At 47.1% G+C, this 18132-nt stretch overlaps 9 protein-coding genes and 2 non-coding genes across 11 annotated transcripts; 1 reads left to right on the forward strand and 10 right to left on the reverse strand.

The window, feature by feature from the left end:
* Positions 1–19: 19 nt before the first annotated feature.
* DL89DRAFT_286647 (phenazine biosynthesis PhzC/PhzF protein) lies at positions 20–892 on the reverse strand (the record flags this gene model as incomplete). The annotated part of the gene is made up of 1 exon (XM_040889877.1): positions 20–892. The coding sequence occupies one exon, from the start codon at positions 890–892 to the stop codon at positions 20–22; it is 873 nt and encodes a 290-aa protein (XP_040739995.1).
* DL89DRAFT_286648 (Diaminopimelate epimerase-like protein) lies at positions 861–2069 on the reverse strand (the record flags this gene model as incomplete). The annotated part of the gene is given in 2 exon segments (XM_040889878.1): positions 861–1832; positions 1852–2069. 2 exon segments carry the CDS (start codon positions 2067–2069, stop codon positions 1280–1282), a joined length of 771 nt encoding a protein of 256 aa, XP_040739996.1. The 3' UTR covers positions 861–1279.
* Positions 2070–2384: 315 nt separating this feature from the next.
* Positions 2385–3258, reverse strand: DL89DRAFT_260607 (Diaminopimelate epimerase-like protein; the record flags this gene model as incomplete). The annotated part of the gene is made up of 2 exons (XM_040885803.1): positions 2385–2842; positions 2922–3258. The coding sequence occupies 2 exons, from the start codon at positions 3256–3258 to the stop codon at positions 2385–2387; spliced, it is 795 nt and encodes a 264-aa protein (XP_040739997.1).
* Positions 3259–5143: 1885 nt separating this feature from the next.
* On the forward strand, positions 5144–5540 carry DL89DRAFT_295796 (uncharacterized protein; the record flags this gene model as incomplete). Its single annotated transcript, XM_040890684.1, has 4 exons — positions 5144–5323; positions 5379–5417; positions 5471–5493; positions 5531–5540. 4 exons carry the CDS (start codon positions 5144–5146, stop codon positions 5538–5540), a joined length of 252 nt encoding a protein of 83 aa, XP_040739998.1.
* Positions 5541–5595: 55 nt separating this feature from the next.
* On the reverse strand, positions 5596–6430 carry DL89DRAFT_295797 (Diaminopimelate epimerase-like protein; the record flags this gene model as incomplete). The annotated part of the gene is made up of 2 exons (XM_040890685.1): positions 5596–6166; positions 6207–6430. 2 exons carry the CDS (start codon positions 6428–6430, stop codon positions 5596–5598), a joined length of 795 nt encoding a protein of 264 aa, XP_040739999.1.
* A 282-nt stretch (positions 6431–6712) lies between these two features.
* Positions 6713–8066, reverse strand: DL89DRAFT_295798 (DUF155-domain-containing protein; the record flags this gene model as incomplete). Its single annotated transcript, XM_040890686.1, has 3 exons — positions 6713–6768; positions 6859–7114; positions 7146–8066. 3 exons carry the CDS (start codon positions 8064–8066, stop codon positions 6713–6715), a joined length of 1233 nt encoding a protein of 410 aa, XP_040740000.1.
* Positions 8067–10350: 2284 nt separating this feature from the next.
* Positions 10351–11697, reverse strand: DL89DRAFT_78025 (phenazine biosynthesis PhzC/PhzF protein). The gene has a single exon (XM_040892071.1). The coding sequence runs from the start codon at positions 11507–11509 to the stop codon at positions 10637–10639; it is 873 nt and encodes a 290-aa protein (XP_040740001.1). The 5' UTR covers positions 11510–11697; the 3' UTR covers positions 10351–10636.
* A 201-nt stretch (positions 11698–11898) lies between these two features.
* On the reverse strand, positions 11899–12869 carry DL89DRAFT_270485 (uncharacterized protein). The gene is given in 2 exon segments (XM_040888728.1): positions 11899–12495; positions 12515–12869. The coding sequence occupies 2 exon segments, from the start codon at positions 12806–12808 to the stop codon at positions 11995–11997; spliced, it is 795 nt and encodes a 264-aa protein (XP_040740002.1). The 5' UTR covers positions 12809–12869; the 3' UTR covers positions 11899–11994.
* Positions 12870–13207: 338 nt separating this feature from the next.
* Positions 13208–13280, reverse strand: DL89DRAFT_t136. Its single transcript has one exon. It is a non-coding gene; the product is annotated as a tRNA-Arg (tRNA).
* A 3539-nt stretch (positions 13281–16819) lies between these two features.
* On the reverse strand, positions 16820–16890 carry DL89DRAFT_t135. The gene has a single exon. It is a non-coding gene; the product is annotated as a tRNA-Gly (tRNA).
* Positions 16891–17654: 764 nt separating this feature from the next.
* Positions 17655–17914, reverse strand: DL89DRAFT_270486 (uncharacterized protein; the record flags this gene model as incomplete). Its single annotated transcript, XM_040888729.1, has 1 exon — positions 17655–17914. A coding segment is annotated over one exon (153 nt), but the record flags the coding sequence as incomplete, so codon positions are not given.
* Between the last annotated feature and the right edge of the window lie 218 nt (positions 17915–18132).

Genomic DNA, 18132 nt, shown 5'->3' on the forward strand with positions numbered 1-18132 from the left:
GTAAAGGAAAGCAAGTGATTCAAACAGTTATCGTGCCCTCCAGAACAGCGGCGGCCATACCGCTGATCTGGACCTGCGAATCCCCGACGATATTAAGCTCAAGGTTTCCGTGGCGCTTAGACACCTGTGTGACTGAGAATGCCTTCTTGTCCAGCCGCTTCTCCCAGAAAGGTGCAAGGACAATATGTGCTGACCCACAAACCGGGTCCTCAAGGATACCAGCCCAAGGGACAAACACACGGCTGTGGAAGTCTTTGCTGGTGCCCTTCGCAGTAGCTATGACAAGCAACAGACCCAGCCGTTCACCAGCAGCGTACACCTGGGGCGATATATTGGGCACCAGGCCAGCAATGTCGCCCTCAGTCGCATTGGGATCGTGCACAACAAGATACTTGAGCCTCGGTGACAATTCAATCTCAAAAGTGTCGCGATACTCTCCAAAGACGCTAGCAGCAAGTAGCTTGATGTCGTCAGAAACAGCAACTGGCTGAGGACGATCGATTGGGAGAGTCATGGTCAAAAGCCCATCCGAGTTGCGCTGCACCGCCAGCTCACCGCTCAGCGTATCGAAGCGCAGCTCATCGGACTGGTTATGCATCAAGCTGAACAAAGCATGAGAGGTAGCAAGCGTGGCATGGCCACACAGCTTCACTTCACCAGTAGGCGTAAACCACCGCAATCCAAACTGCGAAGCTTCCTGGAAGGCATTGGGTCCACTGGCATTCGTCGGGACTATAAAAGCGGTCTCTGACAAGTTCATCTCGACAGCAATCTGACACATTTGGGTATCAGTTAAGGGCTTGTCAGCAGGAACAGGAACAACTGCAGCGGGGTTTCCACTGAACGGCTTGTCGGTGAATGCGTCGACGGTGAAGATCTGGTACTTGCCCATTGGTAATGTGAGTAGTTGGAATGGATGGTTTTTCAGTGAGTAAAGGCCACTGTTCCAGGTTTGGCTCCTCGGTTCTCGTTTAAATACTGCTGGCGCAGGCTAATAGTGGCATGCTGGGATGGCTTTATGAGTCACTGGACCAAGCGCTGCGTTGCGTTTGTGATATCGCCAATACAAGCTGTTAGTGCCATTCTCACACGTTATTCACACGGGATTGTTAGTGCGGACAAATGGTGTGGGAATTGCTGTGTACCCGTGTTGGAAATGCTGCTGCGGTATTGGAAAACACAGAGAGATATGAACTAGACTGAAATAACACCATCTAAAACCGCCGTTGCCTTGCCGCTAATCTGAACGCGGGTATCACTAAGCAGTTCAACCTCAAGGTCACCATGTCGCTTTGATACCTGGGTGACAGAGAACGAAGGTCTTGCCCAACCGTCTGTGCCAGAATGGAGCAAGCACAGTATGTGCAGAGCCGCACACTGGATCCTCGCCAACACCAACCCATGGACCAAACACACGACTGTGGAAGTCCTTCTCAACACCTCTGGCAGTAATCAGAACCGCTACTAGATTCAAACGCTCACCAGCAGCAATTGCCGCAGGCGAAAACCTTGGCTCCAAACCAACTATGTGATCCTTGGTGGTGTCTGGGTCGTGTACGATTAAGAATCTGAGCGCTGGCGATAGCTCAACCTCGATTGAGTCACGGTACTCACCGTAGACGCTGGAGATGAGCAGCTTAACATCATCGTTGACATCAACTGGCTTGGGCATGTCAACAGGGAACGTCATATCTAGATGTCCGTCTGTACCACGACGCACGACTAATTCTCCACCGAGAGTGTCAAAACGCAGCTCATTAGATATGTTCTGAAGCTTGAAAAATAGGACATAGGCGGTGGCCAGCGGTGGCATGACCGCATAGGTTGATTTCCTTCTTTGGCGTGAACCACCTCAAATCAAAATGAGATGCTTCCTGGAAGGCATTGGGCCCATTTGCATTCTTAGGAATAACAAATGCAGTCTCAGACAGGTTCATCTCGGCAGCTATCTGGAGCATCCTGGTTCCAACTATCGGCTGGCTGGCGGGTACTGGAACGACTGCGGCTGGGTTGCCACTAAAAGGTCGGTCAGTGAATGCATCGACAATGAATATCTGGTAGCTTGCCATGGTTACCAAAGTGGGTTAGAGTACATGGGGGTAGTGGTGGAATGTATGTGCGAGAAAGGGAAGCGGGCCAAATTGAATAGGCCTATGTTGGGCGAGCGCAAAACCATGTCCACCACGGCGGGCACGGGTTCCTAGGTCATGAGGCCAGATAAATTAGGACATGCATTTGCTTTGTTGGATTCAAACATCTGGCATAGGCGATTTTCACACGAGCTCGCCGGTGCTGACAAATTGCCATAGATACATTGATGTGTACCCGTGTTACAAAACCACATATAGAATTAGTTGACACAGGTACACATAAAGCATCGCTAGTTAAACTGAGATGACACCTTGGAGCACGGCAACCGCCTTGCCGCTAATTTGAACATGAGTATCGCTCACAATTTCCACCTCGAGGTCCCCGCGACGCTTCGACACCTGGGCTGCCGAAAACACCTTTTTGGCCAAGCGCTCGGCCCAATACGGTGCCAAGATAGTGTGGGTTGCGCCTGTAACCGGATCCTCAGGGATACCGATCCATGGGCCAAACAGCCGGCTCTTGAAGTCCTTGTCACTCGCGCGCGAGGTGACCACCAGACCAGTGATGTTCAGGCGCTTGCCAGCAGCGTAGGCATCACCCGTGATGTTTGGCGTGAGTTTGTCGACAGTGTCCAGCGCCAGCGTCGGGTTGTGCAGCAGCAGGAACCGCAGGGACGGGGCATATAGGACTTCGGTATCTGGCAAATACTCACCATATACACTGGCAGCAAGAGTGCGCACATCTTCAGTGACTGCAATTGGCTTTGGCACATCAATAGGGAAGACCATAGCCAGGAAGTCCATCTGCAGCGCGCTGCACGCGCAGCTCACCGCTGAGTGAGTTGAAGCGCAGGACACTCGAGACATTTTCGAAGAAAGTGAACAGCACATGAGCAGTTGCAAGTGTAGCATGGCCACACAGCTTGATTTCCTGTGTCGGTGTGAACCAGCGCAGACCGAACTGCGAGGCCGTGCGGAAGGCGTCCGGTCCAAAAGCATTGGTGGGCGTGACAAAGGCAGTTTCGGTCTGGTTCAGCTCGCCGGCGATCTTCTGCAGCTGGGCATCAGGCAGCTGCTGATCAGGCGGGAGGAGCACAACTCCAGCTGGGTTTCCACGGAATGGAGTGCTGGTGAAGGCGTCGATGATGTAGGTGGGATACTGGGACATTGCTATTTGTTTAAACAAGGAATTGACGGTGGCTGTGGATGTTGTTAGTGATTGCATGATGGCAGCACTGTGCTTTTATATGCCAATGACTGCGAGGATCTCTACAGAGTGAGTACTATCGACTAGTCAGTTACTTCAATAGCGCCGTGGAATTCCATGCGTACTGACATGAGAATGCCTTCGTACGGTTGACGTCAGCATGGCGAGCAAGCTGCATTGGATTACAAATTGGATGCCGATCGATTTGAAAGTGGCCAGAAGGCCATAGATTGCTAGATTTAGAATCAGCACTACATGGGTTGGACGAAACAGTGCACACCGCACCTTGCTGCGAGTTACAGGCGTGAGATACGAGTGAAAGGTCAGTAGAGGAAGTAGCGCCTCTTACAGCGCAGACAAAAAACGACTGCTTTGTACATTGCACTTGGTACGGATATTCCATGGATAAACATCACCATCTGGCATATCCACAGGCAGTCTAGCTGAGTAGTCCTCCAGGGGACCTACCGTTCAATGTATTCACTCTGAATGTAGGTGATGTTGTACAGCCATTTGTGGATATACTCCATATTGCCTGTATCTTCACTAAGCCTGGATTCAGCTGCACCCCAAAACGACCAGGCATACAAGCTGTCACCGTTTGCTGGTGAAAATCGGCTGATTTTCTTGGCAGGCTCTTTCTCACCTCCAGCTGATTCATTCTTCGATTTTATGTACTGCTATCATGGCTTCCCTTGCCCAGCGACCTACCTGACACAATTCTCAAACGCATCTTCAAACATCAGATTCCCTACAAGTACATTACCTCTTACCGGCAGAGTCACTACATATATCACTGTTAAATGGCCAGCCGCACAGGTGTATAAGTCATGGCAAGATGCTACCATCAACTTTGCTTATCAGGAAGTGGCTTGGAGCCATTGAATCCCTGGAAACTAGTGGATGGGAGCCTTGACCAAGACTTGATAGCAGAGAAGCAGGTGCTGCAATTATTTTGTCGCGCTTTGCACCACACCTATAATACCCTTTGACATGCGCCAGCACCTGTCTTTCCTTTCAGTCCAGGCTGTATCTTGGTAGGCTTTCTTACACGCTACGTGAGCTGCGAATCCCTACCTTGAGATGCACACTGGAGGAACTGCTTTTGCTGATCAAATCACTCCCATTCCTACATATACTTTCCGCGACCTTGCTGCAGGAGCACTGTCTTTGGAGAGCAAGTTGGATCACGTCCGATTCCAATTGCACCGACTTTTGCAAACTACGCAAGCATCACTGGGTTCTAACACCCAAGATCACATACAGTTGTGTCTATTTTACACATAGCCATATTACCGCAGCATGCCAAATTATGAGTGGTGCTGGTATGGCGAATTGCTTCAGGCCCATTGATCCCACCGATGCTACATACCGCTGAGATTACCTTGGGATCGAGGTGCAAACCCATCCACCGCGTCAGGCTGGCAGCAATTCTCGCGGTTCTGTGTCCTTCGATCCAGGCGTTTGGAACTCGGACATCAACATCCAGGCATGTATGCCTCTTGGGAGATGTTTGCGCATGACACAGGACACATAGAGTTGCTAGCTCGAACTAGAGCCAGACCAGAGGTCGCTAAGACACAGTCTCTTAATAATCGCCTTATATCTGCATCCCGCAAGCATGCCGGGTAGCAGGTCGACATCTTTTTTTTTTGGCTACATTAATATAGGACGTTTTCCTGACAACATGACAGTTGGCAACAGTACTGTTGAGACCCACAAAGGTGCGAGTCCACGGGGAAAACAGTACCCTGAAGATTCAAAAGCAAAAACGAAAAAACTTGTAATGCTGCGATTTTCGCTTCCTCGCTTCCTCATTAACAAAAGTGGGCATTGTTACAGAACCATGGCCGTCAGCAACCGCATCACAGTGGACAAGCTCGCGGAGCTGGTGCGGGACCCGACCAAGATCGCGGGCAAGGACTATGTAGTGGTGGATGTGCGCAACTCTGACTACAACGGCGGCCACATCCCTGGCGCTGTCAACGTCCCCGCACACGAAATGCACGACCAGGCAGCGGCCCTGGTGCAGAAGATACGCGGGTGTACCGGAAGTAATCTTCCACTGCGCATTGTCTCAGGTGCGTGGTCCCAAATCCGCCCGCATCTACAATGAAGCGGTCCAGGAGCGGCTGGAGAAGGCAGGCCGGCGACGACCCGCTTGTTTGGACAGAACATCCAGGTGCTGACAGGCGGGTTCACGTCATGGCTATATAGGTTCCGCGAGACCGAGCCAGAGATGATTGCAGCTTTCGATAAAAAGTTCTGGCAAGACAACTGAATAAGAGAAAAGAAAAGTTAAACAGTCAGCTTGCCCTCCAACACAGTAACGGCGGTACCGGAAACCAGCACATGGTCGTCGGACAGCTCCAGCAATAGTTCGCCGCCGCGCTCCGAGCACTGCAAGGCACGCAGAGTGGACTTGCCGAAGCGCTTATGGAACAACGGGGCGATGATGGTGTGGGCGGAGCCTGTGACCTGGTCCTCGTCGGGCACTGCTCCAGCGTGGAACACGCGCGCCAGGCTGTCGTAATCGGTCCCAGGCACAGCAAAGGTTACAGCGCGCACACCCAGCGCTTGGCTGGCCGCAGCAAACTCCTGCGTCAGACTGCATGCACGCAGCACAGCCTCGTCGATTCCCTCGATTAAAACCACCAGGTCGTTGACTGCCTGTGCATAGTGGAAGCTCACTGTGGCAGTGGTCGGCAATCTGCCGCCCATGAACGCCTGCAGAACCTTCTGGTACTTTTCGCCATGGACCTCCTCGGACAGACTGCTAGGCAGACGCAGCGTCAGCAGCTCGTCCCGGCGGCTGATCTCCAGGGCGCCCACCGGCGAATGCAGGGTGGTGACCGGCAAGTCAAGCATACTGAGCAGTACATGGGCGCTGGCCAGAGTGGCGTGGCCACAGAACGCGGCCCTTGGTGCGCGCATTGAACCACTGCAGAGTGTAGTCGGCGCCTGAGGGCTGGAGGAAAGCTGTCATCGGCTGGTTCAGCTCGCTAGCGATCTGCTGCAGCGCCGAGTCGTTGAGCGAGTGCGATGCCGGGAGGAGCACGACGGCAGCCGGGTTGCCGCCAAACGCCTTAGCCGTGAAGGCGTCGATGATGAAAACGCGCAGCTCGAGGGCCATTGGCAAAAAGAGAATGAGTGTATTTTAATAAAAAGCTAGTGGGGAGAGCACAGATACGGCTCCTAGCCCCTGGCTATATAGGGCGCAAGAACTGGCGGGGGTGCGGACCGGAGAGCGAGGGCTAGGGGGAGATCACCACATGACTCAGGAACGCCATACCAAGTCACCTTCCTCAATTTGTCAGCTTGGCAGCTTCGATAGTGATGGTGACAACACCAATGACAATCTCGACACCTACTTTGTTTCAGTGCGTGGAGCGCAAGGGGAGAAATGTTTAATACACTAGTCTGCGATGGCAAACACCAGGCACTCGAGGGCCATGACAAAGATGTCGACAACTATAGCGCACTTGACAGAGAGAGAAGGGAGGGCTGTTAACGATAGGGACACAAAGACAGCGCTGGCACGTTTTCTACAACAAAACTTACCAATCAGAATAATCACGATCCACTCCAGGAACTCGCCGTGCATGCCGTTCAGATGGCCATTGAGCATGTCCAGCATCTCGCTAATGACGCTGACGCGGTGGTTCATGATCTCCACGCGCTGCGGGATCTCCAGGTACTCACGAATCGCCACATACAGCGGCTGCAATGTGGGCTCTGACCAGAAGATCTCGGGCGTGTCCAGGATGTTGCTCACAAGGTTGACGTTCACCCGCATAATAAACAGCTGCCCGATCTTCTTGATCAGGCCCTTGCGCGTCATTTCCTACCGTGCCCGACTCGGCCATGCGCTGCGGGATGTGCCGCGTCGCCTCGATCGTCTCGTCCACCAGCCCCTCGTACAGCGACAGCTTCGTGGCCTGTGCAATCGCATGAGAGATTGCCAGCTTCGCCATATGGCCCTTGGTCATCCGCAGCGAGATCACGTCATTGTACACACGCGACTGCGAGTGTGTATTGAAGTAAAACTCGAGCTCCTCGGTCTCAATGTCGTCCTCGTCCACCTTCTCCAGCTCAAACGGCTCCAGCTCGCGCAGAAACTCGCGCTCATGCCGCTCCTCCATGCCCCACAGCACCACCACTCCATAGTCAAATATAAACACCTCGCTCTTGATCGGAATGTGCGTCTCGCGGAAGCTCACTGCATGGGAGTCGGGCTCCAGCAGCGACGGCTCCACGTCAATCGTGATGGCCTCGGCCGGTGCATACACAAACGGCGAGTAAATACACTCGTCAAGCAGCTTTGGCGCCGCTTCGTTCTGCACCCGTCGCCCCTCAATCCACTTGAACAGCTGGGTCATCGTATACGACGATGCTGTCGCATACGCCGTCACCCTAGGCAATGTCCCCGGCGGCAGCGCCTTCAGCCTATTGATTTCTCCCCGTAGCTCCTGTGCCCCGCGCATATGCGCCACCTGGTCGTATACGCCTGGCAAGCCCACGTACTCGTCGGCATCCGTACCTTCGTTGTCGTCCTCAGGCAGAAGCTTCAGCTTCTGCATTGTCTTGGTCGTGCGGAACGCTGGCCGCTGCCGCGAGAGCTGCTCGGCTGTGCGGTGCATGCCCGACGGTGGCACTACGATCTCGCGACGCATCCGCGGCGGATACGATCCTGCGTGCTGGTTGTTGTCGCTGTTGCCCAGTAGGCGCGCTTGCTTTGTGCGCCGGTTAATTGGAACTCCCTGGCTCATTGGTAAATAAATAAAAACCGAGTTGGAAAAAGCAAAGGAAAAAAAGCATGCGGGCAGGACTAGGCCCATCTTGTTTTGTCCCCATTGTGCGAGCATCGATAAACCTCTAGAAGGAGATTGTGTGGGGAGCCAACGAGGACAAGCGATTGGATGGTTCAAGCTCAAACACATGATCTGGGACCCTGGCTTCTCAACCCAGCCCTGTCTGTGCGTGCAGCACCGCTGAGCTACCGAGCGCCAGGGAGACACCAAGGAAGGCTAGACCGGACAATATAAGTCCCGTAAGATATCTAATCCGAAATATAACAGTTGGTACCAAGCCTTGGTACCAATGTTCGCCGGTCCAGATGCGCACCGAGAGCAAGTATGGTTTGCTATCGAAAGCCAAGAATAAAACAGGAAGCAGTGAAGAATGGCTTGAACGAGCCTCAAAAAATTCGGTACCGTTGAAGCGGTGCCTCCATATGAGGGAATGAAGGAAAGAAAGGGATTCTGAATTGCCGAGGATATCGAACTATGTCCCTCATCGTCGGAAGCTTTATTGAATTCCAAAAGTGAGAGATGGAGGCCAGGTCTGGCTGAATTCCATCCAACATAATACTGCATTACCTGAGGGAAGAAATTGGGAACGCAAACCTCTAGAAGCGATGGAAAAGAACCAGTGGATTCGAAACCAGTTTTGGTCTACATCTTCCGTGCCGTATCTAACGATTCATGCAAACACCTTCACCATTTGCATGCATGCACTGAAGGAGCGACTGGATAGGAAATGGAGTGCAATAGTTGGGAATTTATCCGTTTGATCTGATTCATCCTCCTGATCGATAGCCTGCGAAGAGAAATACAAAAGAAGCTGAGGCATTAAGCGATTGAGTGGGCTACAGGTAATAGACGTGTGTAGCTCCAAATACCCTGGTTTGGTCCACCCCGACAGACTCCATAGACAGCAGGCAAATAGATACTGGAGCTAAATTTGGCTGACGTAGCCACTGAAACCCGGCTGAATATGGATTGGGTATAGGTGGTGTACTCTTCCTCAGTCATACCATAGCCAAAACCAGGTGGTATAGCGATATTTATGGAAATCAGCATAAAGATAACCAATCCTAAGTGGCATTAGCTCATGGAGTTCTAGCAGGTCCTTATCGTCCGAATTGATGCTGCTCCATGAGATATTCCAAGGAACATTGCGCAGGATCAAAACTTTGGTAGAGGATGCATAAACCTCAGGAATCGCGGACAATTGGGCATCCAGGTCAAGATATGTAAGACATGGTAGAAAGTATATTTTTGTGAACTCAGCACTAGTGCCTCATTAACACTGAGGTATTCCGTTCCGCACACCGCCATATTAATCAAATGAGAAATAGGGCATGCTGGGTAGTCAAACCCACCCGCGTTAAAGGTTAGTGATGTTAGTCCTAGGTAAATGAGTGCATATATGTCGATTCGAATGTGTTCCCCTCAATGTCGAAGTTTTCAGGTATTGCAACCGTTTCACAAAGGCTTAGATGGTTTTCCACAATGAGCCCAACGGTTGATGGCCATTCTGCTTTATCCAACAGCTCACTACGTAGTAGCTCAACAATATCAAAATTGTAGACATAAGCTAGATTCATATAGATAAAAATTGGTAACCAAATACAAAAAGCCGTTCTCCACAGCTAGGCTGATATTGGAAATGATACCAAAGTTTGCAATGCTGAGCTGATGAACACTGGTGTCTTCATCTTTAACAGAGAGGTCAATTTATGCATGCGAATAAAGGTACAGAAGTGGTATTCTCTTCGATCTGTTGCAAACATGGGCCGGAGAGGGGTCTGCTGTGTGAATATACTCATCCTTGGTATCATACACAAAAAGATTAGTAACAAGGTATAGAATTATCCTCAACATTGTATCAGAGAGATAGTTAATGGTGGCCATTCTCCAGAAATTTGTGCAAAATGGTGAATGAATAAAGCAGAGATGGGAAACAAACGTCCTGCTCTTACCTGCTATTCGCCGCATGTCGCATATTATGACAGGTTGGTTGGGCCTCTTGATGTCACTCCCTAACCTTGCATATGCTAATACAAGATGGTGGGCTTTTATAATACATTGGTGATTAATCTCTGATATCAGTGTGGCCATGTACACAGGTGTGGAGAGAGGGGTCTACTTTCCATTTATACTACTACATCGTGTGACATTCCTTTACATAGACCAGGGCTCATGCTAGTTGTTTTTTTACAGAATCTCACAACCATTGTGCGAAGCACATTTCATAGAAATTACATACATCTTAAGAACTCGCCATGCTATTTCCTGTGTAGTAGATATATTTGTGAAATAGCCCTTGCGCCCATTCGAATAAGTTTACTTTCAAAGCATTCTTTCATGGTACGTATTTGAACGTAGGAAGCATACAAGCGGAGAATGGAAAAAGAAGGATACTAAAGGTAGGCAGGCGAATACCAGCCTAGATACCGTCCTTAGCGCCTGAAAAAGGAATCGGGGCCATTGCTGGTCGTAAACATAGGAAACATGTGTCCTAAGGTCCTGTGGAGGATAGTGTTGGGAGCCACATGTCAAACCGTTATTATGCCCTCAAGGACAGTAACAGCCGTACCGCTGATCTGAACCTGCGAATCCCCGACGATATTAAGCTCAAGGTTTCCGTGGCGCTTAGACACCTGTGTGACTGAGAACGCCTTCTTGTCCAGCCGCTTCTCCCAGAAAGGCGCAAGGACAATATGTGCTGACCCACAAACCGGGTCCTCAAGGACACCAGCCCAAGGGGCAAACACCCGGCTGTGGAAGTCTTTGCTGGTGCCCTTCGCAGTAGCTATGACAAGCAACAGACCCAGCCGTTCACCAGCAGCGTACACCTGGGGCGATATATTGGGCACCAGGCCAGCAATGTCGCCCTCAGTCGCATTGGGATCGTGCACAACAAGATACTTGAGCCTCGGTGATAGTTCAATCTCAAAAGTGTCGCGGTACTCTCCAAAGACGCTAGCAGCAAGAAGCTTGATGTCGTCAGAAACAGCAACTGGCTGAGGACGATCGATTGGGAGAGTCATGGTCAAAAGCCCATCCGAGTTGCGCTGCACTACCAGCTCACCGCTCAGCGTATCAAAGCGCAGCTCATCGGACTGGTTATGCATCAAGCTGAACAGAGCATGAGAGGTAGCAAGCGTGGCATGGCCACACAGCTTCACTTCACCAGTAAGCGTAAACCACCGCAATCCAAACTGTGAAGCTTCCTGGAAGGCATTGGGTCCACTGGCATTCGTCGGGACTATAAAAGCGGTCTCTGACAAGTTCATCTCGACAGCAATCTGACACATTTGGGTATCAGTTAAGGGCTTGTCAGCAGGAACAGGAACAACTGCAGCGGGATTACCGCCGAACGGCTTGTCGGTGAACGCGTCGACGGTGAAGATCTGGTACTTGCTCATTGGTAATGTGAGTAGTTGGAATGGATGATTTTTCAGTGAGTAAAGGCCACTGTTCCAGGTTTGGCTCCTCGGTTCTCGTTTAAATACTGCTGGCGCAGGCTAATAGTGGCATGCTGGGATGGCTTTATGAGTCACTGGACCAAGCGCTGCGTTGCGTTTGTGATATCGCCAATACAAGCTGCCAGTGCCATTCTCACACGCTATTCGCACGGGATTGTTAGTGCGGACAAATGGTGTGGGAATTGCTGTGTACCCGTATTGGAAATTCTGCTGCGGTATTGGAAAACATCGAGCGAGATATGAACCAGACTGAAGTAGCAACATCTAGAACTGCCGCTGCCTTGCCGCTAATCTGAACGTAGGTATCGCTAAGAAGCTCAACCTCAAGGTTGCCACGTCGCTTCACGTGTTTTAGATGTTGATCTTGCATTCTAAGACATTCCTTGATAGTCAGAGCAAAGGCTGAGAACAAAAGTAAAAAAATTCTATACCCATGGAAACTTTTCGTTCAGCAACCATTCCACGTGCTCGCCGTCCTCCTCCCCAAACACACACAGACTCGGCAGGCTGCCCGTGCGCACAACCCGCTCGGCACCAGCAGCAATTAGGGCCTGCTCAAAAGGAGGGTTCCAGAAAACGAGTTCATTGAACCCCACCTTCCTACCCACTTCCATGGCGGCTGCTGTTAGCGCCAACAGACTTTCCTGGCTTTCCACAGCCGCCCGCAACACCACCACAGTGCCCTGCCGCACATCATAGGTCCACGCCAGGAAGCTGCCGTCAGCAAGCGCTGCCCCAAAATGCTCCAGGCGCAGGTCGCTGCCATGCACTATCGAACATTCAAAGCGAGCCCTGGCAAAGTGCCACGCGTAGACGCATGCCTCAGGCAGAATTGCCACATGCACATGACTGGCAGAGACTGGCAGCGCCTGCATCTGCTGCACAACCCTCTCGCAGTCCTGCTCGGCGTAGGCTGCGATCTCAGGCTCGCTGAGCAGGTTTCACAGCCGCGCCAGAAGGCAAAGCCTGCGTGAAGCGCACGCTGACCGGCGAATACACGTGCCAGCCGTGCCTGGCATAGAACTCGGCGCCAATGTCGGAGTACAGATTCGACACGCCCCGGAGCTCTTGCAGCTCCTGCGCCAGCGCCCGCATCAGACCTGTAGCATACCCGCGGTTGCGCTGCGTGGGCGGACAGAACACCGTACCAATAGAGTGGCACGTGACCTCCTCCACTGCCTCTGCCCCACGCCGCCGCACTATCGCACGCCTGCAGAAGCTCTCCAGATGCGCCCGCATCTCTAGCGTTGCCGGATCATTGCGAGGCACATACACCCAGACTGTCAGCCCGCGCTGGGCAAAGTCCTGCGCGGCCAAAACTCTTTCGCGCTCCAAAAAGTCCGTCCACCTTCATGGTGCCCTTGCCCCACTCGTCGTAGGAATTCGCCCATGTCTGCTGAATCTGCTCACGAGACGCGCGTTTCAGAACTAGTTCGCTGGCAGCCATATCCGATTACGACTATAAAACAAAATGAGGTTGATACAGGATGCGGTCCTGCCATACATCCTCCTCGCCTTATATACCCCAGTTGACCAAACCCGTTGCCTTGTGGCCGCAGCACGATCGGCCTTTCGCTCCAGATCGCCCAGGTTCTGTACTACCGTGGAGCTGTGGGAAATTTTCCAAAAAAAAGAGAACGACCACGCCAGGACTCGAACCTGGAATCGCTTGATCCGTAGTCAAGCGCCTTATCCATTGGGCCACGCGGCCAGAGGCAATCTCAATTGCTGAGAAGTGTGACATTAAAAGAATATATAAGATAGTAGACCCTTGGCACACTGATACAAAATGAGACTGCGAAAGACCTAGCCAGATAACTTCCAACTATATGACCTGATTTAAGAGCTAATTAAATTTGCCTATGATATATTGGATAGAAAATGGTTTCGATCTTTTAGCAAAGATTTTGATATATAATTAGTATACCTATTAGGGGTCATTCTTAGACTTGTAAATTTTAGTAAATTATAATTCTGCTAGTTATCAGGCAAAAATCTGTTCTGAAAATGATTAATCAAATATCTAACTATTTTTATCATAGTTACACTGAGTGGCAAAATTAAGTCACAAAAATAAAAACTATTGGAAAATTATAAATAATTTCTCAGAACAATGTTCATTGAATATGATAAAATTAATTCGTGGTGTATGCCATGCACTAATCTACTTCATGAAGTTGCATACTTATCGCTCTAGAAACAATCAAGAAATTGTCTTTTTTAAAAAAAAATTTTGACTTAATTTTACTCTCAAAAATTCGTTGATTTATTTCTCAATAACTAGTATAGCCACTATAGGCTTTTATGACTGCAGTGATACACCCAGGCATCGAGTTCACTAGCTATGTACAAACAGTCTCATTTACTTACCTATATATAATTTCCTAGGCCAACGCCACGTAGGTGCCAAAAACGATGAATTTTGGCCTTTATCTGATCATACTTATAATGAAGCCCTATATGTGAGTAGCGTATCGTATCTAAGGGACTACACTGATCATCATACAGTAGAAACAGGATACATATCTAGCCAACCTGTAGCCCAAATTGCTATTTATGTGATGATGACTTCTTTAGATATAATCTTTGCACCCTCCTACTGGTTATCATAGGTATGTAATCAAGGTATGTTTTATATCATCATATACACACTGGTCAGTGTGTCACATCCACCTCTACTAAGGAAGCAATGACGATAGCTGTATAGAGATACACTACTCTAAACTAAGAATATACTTTTTCTGATTTTCTATGATTCCAGATTTCTTCCCAATGTTCACAGAATAAAGTATATTCATTAGGATATTTCAATCTCGCTGTTACCTGTAGCGCATGTAGTTTGTATAGTAAGTACATCTGGTTTGATCTACTAAGTATTTGATCAGAAGGAGCTGCTTAAAGAGGGATTAAGAAAATTGCAAAATATATTACTCATTCTAAATTGCTTATCATTAGGCACAGAGGTTACATATAGATATCTCATAGTATAGAGCAGATAGCCACAGTAGTAACCTCTCTACTTATCTATATACTGATACTATAAAAAAAATCATATCATAGAATTGCATTGCTTCAATGGAGAGCATAAGTGTAGTTATGCATCATTTATAGTTGATAATTCCTTCAGTGAACTAGCTATCAAACTCATTTCTCTTTAGTGTTGAATACTAGTCATGTAAGTATTAACTATGCATTCAATATCCATAAGAGTAATGGCAGCACTGAAGCATTGATTATTTCCTTCATAATTTTTCTTTATATATTGAATACATAATAGTACTATGCATAGTTGAGCAACATAGTGAGTGAGATATTAATATTGAAGGGCGAGTATAGCAGAGTTATGCACAGAGATTTCACATTATTTGAAAAATGATAAGGTATAGAAATAGCACTATGAAGTCAAAGCAAGTCAAATTTTAGCCTATCTAATTATTCTAGTTTTTTACTATTGCTTCGATATCATATGAGGTACAATAGGTAGAGAACATTTACATACATATGTTTATACTATGTTAAGCCCCATCGAACATATATCGAATGGAAATATCTACGTTATCTGATTATGAAGATATAGCATCAAAAAGTTGAAAATATTTTGTGACTCAATTTTATTGCTCAGTGCATTATTAATTATTATGTCCAGAATATTTTTGTGTGTATAATTGATTTTTAAGATATAAATATTAGAGGCCATTCACAAATAAGAAAGTTTAAAGATACTTAATATCTTATATTAGAATAGGAGGTCATTCAGAGCTAGTTATCTGCATAACAACTATTTATACATGTTTAAACTATTGGCAATTTCAGTGAAATAAAAATTTCACCCAAACCGCCATCGGCATCTTGGAAAAGTTTCAGTGAACATAATTTCAACCAGAAAGAAAAACCTTTGCATATTTGGGGTTAATTATCATTGGGCAACAAAAGTCAATATCTCAATAGATGTGGCTAAGCAACCACAAGGAAATTATGTTCACTGAAACTTTTCCAAGATGCCGATGGCGGTTTGGGTGAAATGGCAAAAAAAAATATTTGTATTTTTAAAATCAATTATACACACAAAAACATTCTGGACACAACAATTATAAATATCTGTTACAAAAATATCTAGTAGCAAAAAATAGTTCTGAAAACGATTATTCAAATAACTATCTAACAAAATTGTAATTTACTAAAATTTACAAGTCCAGGAATGACCCCCATAACCAATTAACAAATTATAAATCAATTACTAGCAGCTAAAAAATATTTTAAAAAACAGAATGTTTACTAATGGCCAAAAAGATATTAGCAGCTAGATTAACTAATAAACACAAATGCAAGAAAGGGCACTTCTACAAAACCCCTATCAGCATCCTGAAAAATTTCAGTTGATACACAATTAATATGCTACTACTAAGATAGAGGCTGGGTCACAAGAAATCAACTGAAATTTTTTTAGGATGCCAATGGGGGTTTTGTAGAAGCACAAAAAAAAATAAAAGAATAAAAAGTTTTAAAAGTTTAACTATTTTTTTACCTAGTTTAGTGATTGTGAATGACCTCCATACTGTTTCTACTCTATGATGATCAGTGGAGTCCCCTAGATATGATGTGCTATTCACTTATAGGGCTTCATTATAAGTATGGTCAGATAAAGGCTAAAAATCATTGTTTTTGGCACAAATGTTATATTGGTCTAGGAAATTGCATATAAGTAAATGAAACTGTTTGTTTATGGCTAGTGAACTCGATACCTGGGTGTATTGCTGTGGTAAAAAAAAAGCCTATAGTGGCTATACTAGTTATTGAGAAATAAATTGACAAATTTAAATGTGAAATAAAGTTAAAAACTTTTTTAATAATAGTCATTCTCTCGATGATTTCAAGAGCATTAATCATACAACTATATGAAATAGATTAGTGCATAGCATATACTATGAATTATTTTTATCATTTTCAATAAACATTGCTCTGAGAAATTATTTAAGATTTCCAATACTTTTCATTCTTATGACTTAATTTTGCCACTTAGTATAGTTCATAGAAATTAGATCTTAAGATTCTAGTACTATAGTGTAATTATAGTGGTCACTGCCAGCTGCACAACAGTAGGATGATAGTGGAATAAAACAGATTCTAACATGATTTCATAGGTAATGGATTATTATAAGATTTGGTGATGTCAAGCAAGTAACAAATGTGAAGCAAAAAGCTGGTAGTAAAAGAACCTATATCACATAATAGATAAAATTAATCGTTGCATGCGTCCGCCGGGAATCGAACCCGGGTCTACTCCGTGGCAGGGAGCAATCATACCTCTGGACCACAGACGCCGACTATTTTCTTCGCTTGTTGTTATGTCATGTCGTAATTGGTCCATGGTCGGACCATGACATGGTTACACAGCAACCGGACCAAATTGTTTCTTTTACCTCCGTTCTTTTGCCGCTGTTCCGTTATCAGCGCTAGCCGTCCCCGACTATCGCGGGTCAAACTGACTCCCGCGAATGGATTCGATATATGTCTGACTCCTGACATCTACCAATGGATGGCCTCCGATATGTATAGTTTGGATCCATATGGATGTAGGAGCACTATCCCATGGGCACCCGGCAGCCGATAACAGAATATAGTATACTCCGTTTACTGAAGTCCATCCTGTCAAATAAGTATAAATATAGCCATGAGCAGTGAGTAACTTTTAGTTTTATTATCTACTTTTTTGCATACAATCTCATTGAAAGCAGTTTATTGAGATTTATTCTACTATGTTTTCCAAGTTATTAAGTCAGGACCGTTACAAGCAAGAAAAGCGAGACAAGCGACTACAGTGTCCTTCATGACCGATCCAGACAGTGCTGGTAATCGACCCACTGATCAAGCCTCTCCACCACCCCTTTTAAACACCACAGTTATGTTCGTGGCAGAGGAAGTAACGGAGTGGAAATCAGGGCTGGATAGACTGCTCGCGGACGTGTCTGAATATTATTTATTTGAACTTCAACCCGAACCTGACAAGATTCCCCGATTCCGTCCTCCTGCCATCTCATCTGACTCAAAGTTAAAACAGGGGTAAAACGGGTTGAAACAGAATAAACGAGTAGGGAACTCTAGCAGACACTGGATGATGAATTGTCTTGGAGTCTTGTCAAATCGAAGCATATATATGCTTCGATGCACTAGTGTCTTGCTAGTGACGTTGTGTTGCATGAATGACGGGAATACCAGTCACTGGTCTTTGCGGCATAAAGGTACTGCATTGTTGTACCACGTGCGGACTTGGATCCGTGGGAGCCGGGTCAGGGGATATTGTGGGAGTTCGAGCTAAGTCATCATGTTCATGCTCATCGGGTTCGAGTGTAATATTGTTATTAATATTATTAATACCATTTATTCACAGATACCATTTTCAAGCAAGACCAGTAACTACTATATCTTTCGTAACCAACCCAGACAGTGCTGGCAATCGACCCACTGATCAAGATCAAAACCCAGGTCAAGACAATGTTATACATGCATAAGGTTCCACTCACAATATAAACACAAGTATACTGCCTTATCTATAGAACAAGTCT

Source organism: Linderina pennispora, assembly GCF_002104995.1.
Source record: "Linderina pennispora strain ATCC 12442 chromosome Unknown DL89scaffold_19, whole genome shotgun sequence".
Classification (NCBI taxonomy): Eukaryota; Fungi; Kickxellomycota; class Kickxellomycetes; order Kickxellales; family Kickxellaceae; genus Linderina; species Linderina pennispora.

What these genes read in the sequence shown, in the direction of transcription:
- DL89DRAFT_78025 (XM_040892071.1), bottom strand. Translation starts at nt 11,509, where the DNA reads ATGAGCAAGTACCAGATCTTCACCGTCGACGCGTTCACCGACAAGCCG.
- DL89DRAFT_270485 (XM_040888728.1), bottom strand. Translation starts at nt 12,808, where the DNA reads ATGCGGGCGCATCTGGAGAGCTTCTGCAGGCGTGCGATAGTGCGGCGG.